The sequence below is a fragment of the Melanerpes formicivorus genome, unplaced genomic scaffold, assembly GCF_026170545.1.
Source record: "Melanerpes formicivorus ecotype bairdi unplaced genomic scaffold, bMelFor1.0.p_v2 SCAF_12, whole genome shotgun sequence".
Taxonomy (NCBI): domain Eukaryota; kingdom Metazoa; phylum Chordata; class Aves; order Piciformes; family Picidae; genus Melanerpes; species Melanerpes formicivorus.
In genome coordinates this window covers 2,890,908-2,896,907 of record NW_027142364.1, presented here as the reverse complement: position 1 = coordinate 2,896,907, position 6,000 = coordinate 2,890,908, and the positions used below count along the sequence as shown (strand labels likewise).

General features: G+C 53.1%; 1 protein-coding gene across 5 annotated transcripts in view; it reads left to right on the top strand.

Annotated features, from left to right (window-relative positions):
- The first annotated feature begins 5,305 nt into the window (after positions 1-5,305).
- The window catches only part of MECOM (MDS1 and EVI1 complex locus), a 363,007-nt gene continuing 362,312 nt past the window's right edge, over positions 5,306-6,000 (top strand). For 3 of the 5 annotated variants that reach the window (XM_068144954.1, XM_068144955.1, XM_068144953.1), the window contains exon 1: positions 5,306-5,585. In XM_068144954.1, the coding sequence (XP_068001055.1) occupies positions 5,549-5,585 (37 nt within the window). In that variant the 5' untranslated portion in view covers positions 5,306-5,548. The remainder of the gene's footprint in view (positions 5,586-6,000) is intronic. The other 2 variants (XM_068144957.1, XM_068144959.1) reach the window with 2 other exon arrangements.

Below are 6,000 nucleotides of genomic sequence, written 5' to 3'. Positions count from 1 at the left end.
GCTTTGCCCAGCTCACTTTGCATAATGGGAGCTGCCTGACCCCATTCATAATAACTCCCGAAACTCTTGTGTCTAATCTGCTGAGGTTTGCTCTCTCCTGCTGACCTACCTGTGTGGTGAAGCTTCGTTTTTTTAAACCTTCATACATCAGCTTTAACTATTGCTGAGAAGCAAGTCAAGTTTACCCCACTCCTTGACTTTTTTTCCCCAGGTTGCTTTTTAAATTCCTTCCCTTTTCTGTATTTTGCCATGATTTAGATTATTTCTATTTTCACTTTTCATAGGATGTTCACTTTCTGCTGATCTCTGCTGACATTTTTCCCTCTTGATTTGTAGTGCTGTTAATTCTCCTCTGGTCAATGTTTTGTCTACATTCAGAACATGTTTGTTTTTCTGCAGGCCTGTAATTGCTTCCCCCCTCCTTCTCTTTAATTTTTTCAATTACATCTCCACTGATGCTCCTTCAAGAGCAAGACCTATTGGGTGGAACCTCTGAAGCATATGACCTTTTTTGGCCAGAAATTGCTTGAAGTCTTGGAGAAGAGCTTGGGCTGAGCATATTGATTACATAGCTCTTTGGTAGATGAGGTTTCTTTTGGTTGTGGTTGGTTAATACCTGAGCCCTGTTGCATCTTCAGGGATGGTCCTGTGTCGTCGCCTTCCCGTGGGAGAGCAGAAGCAAACCAGCCCTGCAGTGGCGCATTAGGAGAGAGTCCTCCAGCTCCTGGGTTTGGTGAATCACAGAATGGTAGGGATGGGAAGGGACCTTTGGAGATAGTCTAATGCAACCCACTCACCCTGCTAAAGCAGGGTCACCTGAAGTTTTTCTGCATTTCAGGTGAGGGGTGAAGAAATTCAAAGTCTGAGGGACCACTGCAAAGTAACCAAGGAAATCTGTGATGAACTAGAAAATGTGAGTCAGTTGCCATGTGTCCCCACTCACCAGACTCACCTCCCCACCAATCTTTCAATCTGATCCTTCAATCCCCTGTTTTTCAATATTGTGGAAATCAAGTCCTTCCTACAGGAAGACACAAGATCTGCTTTGGTGTCCTGTATCATTTTCATGGGGATATACTTCTTGAGGGGTGATCTGCATGGCTCTCAAGTGTCTCTCAACCTAAGAATGCATTTTGTTATTCCTAGCCCTGGTGCTTTCAGTGGCACTTCCACCAAGGACGGGATGATTCCAAACTTGTGGAATTCCAGAGCATCCCTCTTTCTCCTTATTTTCTCCCCTACTCCCTCACTCCCGCCAGGGGCCGGCCCGCAGCGATGCGCCGCGCCCGCCAGGGGGCGCCGCAGACCGTAGGGAGCCGCGCAGGGAGCGCGCACGGCCCGGGGCCAACCTCAGCCGCCGCGCAAGTTCCGCGGGGCTCCGCCGCCTTTAGCCCTGGATTTCTCCCCAAAAGACAGGCCGAACAGCATTCGCTCCCCCGCCACGCCGCCCCTAAAGTCATTTAAAGGCACTGGGCGCAAAGAGGGCAGCTTTGTGCAGGCGTATGCGTGAAGCGCAGTGCGAAAGAGGGACAGCAAAAAAAAAAAAAAAAAAAAAGTGGCCGTAGTAGGTTTGTTAAGGAATCCGGTAAGTTATAGGAAGGAAAATTAAATGTCTGGTGCTTACACGACGGCATGTTTTACAAGGGAGAAGGAAACTGCGCAGAAAATGCATGGGCTTTTATTGTTGGTTTTCATTGCCTGTATTGTGGTGGATGCTTTATGCTACGGAGAGCAAGTTTAATTGAACCAGATCGCTGATTTCATATAGCAGGGGGCATGGATTTTTTTTGTTTTGTTTTGTTTTGTTTTCGGAGTTAACCGTTTCGGGGACTAGAGGCAGCAGGTCTGGGCGCCGCAGCCTCCGAATTTCGAGGCAGCAAATAAAAACATTGCATAAACCTAAACACCGAGCCCGGTTATCTAAGCCTCAGTCACTCTCTATTATTGTCTCTTGTATTTGGTGGGTTTTTTTTCCACCTTTTTTTTTTTTCTTTCTTATTTTTTAAAATCACATCTGCTGTTCCCAGCCGTTCCCAGGACTGCAGAGCAAAGTGGACAGCTTCCATATGACCACCTAGAACTGGAGGCATTTTCTAAAGGGAAACTTTGGAGTGGTTTTCTCCTCTTCTGAGAGCTCAGAAAAGGAAATGTGCAGTCTTCCCAGAGACTAAACTCTCCGTATTTGTCTTCAGACTTACCGGGTTTATCCAAACTTTTGTGTGCTTGCGTGTGTGTGTGTGTGTGTATTCCCCCCCGCTTCTGTGCATTTGTAAAGTAGCCCCATCTAGCAATGATAAATATCCCTGTTGATCACTTGATTGATTACCTCTCGGAAAGGTCACGCGGGCTTGCAGTAATTTCCTTTTGCCTAAGGCTCCCTTTTCACTTTTACTCCCGCACGACAGCTCCAAGTATACAGGATCTTTATTTTTGATTTTTAACCCCTAAATAGCTCCCCGAAAACAATGCGTCGGCGCAAAGAAAGAGGGAAATCAGCCGGCGGGTCCGCGCTGCCCCAGCCCTCGCCGCGCTCTCCCGGGGCGGGTTTGGGGAGGGAGAGCCTCCCTCCCCTGCTCTCCTGTGGACTGAGAATTCGGATTTAAACAACCAGACAAGCTATTAATTTACCCATGCTACCCAGGGTCCTGAACCCAATTAATTTCTAATAATTACAGCCCAAGGGGGCTAGAGAGATCCCTCTGCCTCTTTCTAGCCTTGCCACTCCGCGGCACCGAGGTCAGCATATAATAATAAAGTGTATATTTTGAAAGTGATCAGCAGAACAGTGAGTTATTGCAATGAATGAAAATTGTTTCCATTTTGGCTAATTGAGCCCATGGCTGAAAGCTGGAGTTCTGAGACTAAATAAAGAGGACTGTTTCATTTCGAGGGGGACTGCAAATCTCTGCACCGCTTTTCGGTCACCCAGCAAGAAGCTTTAATTTCTTAACAGCAAACCTGAAATCAAGCGTTGGGTAAACAGTATTAATAATTGCATTACAATGATTAAATTAATCTTACTGGTAGCTAGGAGAATATAGATTGAGATTGAATAACACGATGTAAAGTTCACTGCACAAAGACAATAGCACAACAAATACCTCGATGAAGAATTCCAACTTTTCTCCAAGTAGGCTGCGGGGCTCGTTCAATTATAATTTAAGGAAGAGAAAATTTCCTGTTACGGGGAATGCACTGAAACCTGTGTGTGAGGGAGGGCGTTTGGTCTCTCAGCCTGTGTTAGAAATAGATTTAATTCCACCCTTTTATTCAGGAAAAAACAACAACAAACAAACAAACCCAATTTGAATATTTCGGGCTGGCCGTGGATCTTCGGCAAACGAGCCTGCAGCAGCCGCTTCCCACTCGGGAGGGAGCGGAGGCTGCCGGCGCGGAGGAGCCTCCCCTCACGAACAAAACGGATTTCCCGGGGGACTGGCTGGGACCTTTCGGGGAGGGAGACGGACGTGGTGGGGCAGCGGCGGGGGGTGCCGAGGACCACGGGGCAGGTGGGCGGGCAACCAGAGGTGGCCGGGAGGCGGCACGGGACGGCGGCCGGGTGCCCCGGGCTGGCGGCGCGGCACCTGCCGGTCTCCCGGGCCGGCTGGGACGGCGGGCAGGTGGCGGTGACAGGCGGGTGTGGCGGCCGGGGTCAGGGCTGCCCGCTCGGGAAACCCACATCTGCGCGTCCGGCCTGGCCACCGGGCTCCCACGCGTGTCCCTCTGCCCGGATGGCAGTAGGGTCCCTCATGCCTGCCCGGGTGACTGCTTTGCAGGGGGCTCTGTTTAATACGAGAAGTGGGAGTCACGGGGGACGGTTTTGAAAAGTTCTCGTGTGTTCTCGATCTCCCAAGTGAACCGGAGCCACGGGTAGATGGGGGGATGTAGGGGATGATTTGGGTACACCCCGGTGCACCCGTGGAAGGAGAAGCGCTGCCTGCGAGCGAGGTCTGGGGTCAACTAGTGCCTGGCCCCCGAGGGCAGCCCCAGCCCGGCCCCCTGTATCCTCCGCCGGAGCAGAGAGGCCCAACTCCGCCCGGGACGATCCGCGCTGGGCACCCCAGGGGTACGGGGGCTGTGGCCGGCGGAGGCCAAGCCCGGTATAGGTTTACTGCTGCGCAGCATCCTACCCTCTTGCCTCTCCTGCTCAGGAGGCGTGAGGTGCACCCCTGCCCTGCAGCGTGGGGGTGATGGGGTGAGCTGGAAAAAAAAAAAATCAAGTTTGCAAATCAAAAATAGCAGGGGGCATCAAGGTCGGCTCTGCAGAGCGGGTTCAAGAGCTTGCGCCTGTTTGCCGAGCGTTGTGGGGAGCACTGTGGGATACGCCATGCCCCCGCCTCACGGCCCAGTCGAGGGGGCTGTCACCGGTGGGGTGCAGGGGAGGCTGAGCCGACGAGGCGCGGGGGCGCTCTGCGGGCGGCCTCAGTCTGCAGCAGCGGCAGCCGAGGGTGGGGGGGGGGGCGGCGGTGTATGTGTGGAGGGGGTGGTGTTGAAGGGGAAAGGGGCGATGCTGAGGATTTTATTAAAACAAAAAGTTGAGCAACGTGTATGTACTGGCGCAGCCCCGAGTCTGAAAGATTGTAATTTTCTTTTATGGTGTCTGGCAGGATTTGCAACAGATATTAATGGGAACATAAATAGCGCAGGGAAGGTATTGAACAAAACTGTTTAATGCAAGGAGGTTGTACCAAAGGAAAATCTATATGTAGTTTGGATTGATTCACACCTCGGACACAGCCATCCCCTAAAGGAGTTCCCAATTTCTGCGCTTTCCCTCTTTGATTGGCAAACCCTGTAATTAAAACAGATTAGAGCGGTCGGTGTTACTGTTTTAAAGTCGCTTTTTTCTGCCTGACTGCTGGTGGCTGAGCCGAGTTCAAGGTGGGGAAAGTGTGTGTGCGCTGACGGAGTGCACGGTTTACTGGTACGCATACATAATAAAACGCATAATCAAATGGTATCTTGCTGTCTATATATACACGCAGAGATCTACGATAATTGCGGCCGGGTGAGAATAAACTATTTAAACGTTGCACAGACACCAGAATAGCATTAATATACCACTTAAAAAAAAAAAAAAGAATAATTAAAAGGGACAGAAATAGGTGTCATTTCTTCCGCCCCATAGCCCCTGCCCCGGCGGGAGCTCAGCTCTCCCCTGCGGTAACCCCTCGCGGCTCCCCGGCGGACCCGGAGCCCGGCGGCAGCTACTGCCCGCCTCGTCCCGGCCCGTCCCGGCCCCGGTGCCGGCTGTCAGGGTCCCCACCGGCGGTGATGGATCGCTGCAAACTTTTTTTTGGCGGCGCTGAAATGTTGAAGAGCGGGGGGGAGCCGCCCGTGCGCATGTGCGAAGGTGTCCAAACTGACAATGCTGGAGAGATAGCGAGCCGGGATTGAGAGAAAGGGAGAGTCTGTGTGCGGGGAGAGGGTGAGGAGAGAGGGAGAGTGGGAGCGAAAAAAGGAGGAAAAGCTCCGGGAGGAGAAAAAAAACCAAAAGCCCCCCCCCACACCCCAAGCCCACGCCAGCATCGGCCGCGGGACTGGCAGCATGCGATCCAAAGGCAGGGCGAGGAAGCTGGCCGCAAGTAGGTGCAATACCCCTTTCTCTTGCCTTTTCACCCTCCCTCTCTGCCATGTTGCATAGACATGTCTGATGCGGCGCGGAGCCCGGAGGCAACCTGCAGCATACCCCCCCCCCCTCCATCCCTCTCCCTCCACCTGGCCCGGCTCGGCTCGGCCCGGCGATGGGCAACGGGGCGGTGGGGTGGTGGTGCAGCGGCCGGAGCCGGTCTGGGGGCTGCGGGAGGTGGGGAAGGAGTTGAGGAAAAGTTCAGCGGCGAGCGCTGGAAGTTGCTGCTGCTGCCGGGGGCTGGAGTGTGTGTGTGGGGGTTGTCGGGGAAGCAGGGGGGGGGGGTGTGCTGCGAGAGGCTCCGGGCCCTATAGTGGGCGCTGTGGGCTGTCGGCAGGGCTGGGGGCCGCAAGAGGGGGGGGGGGGTGGGG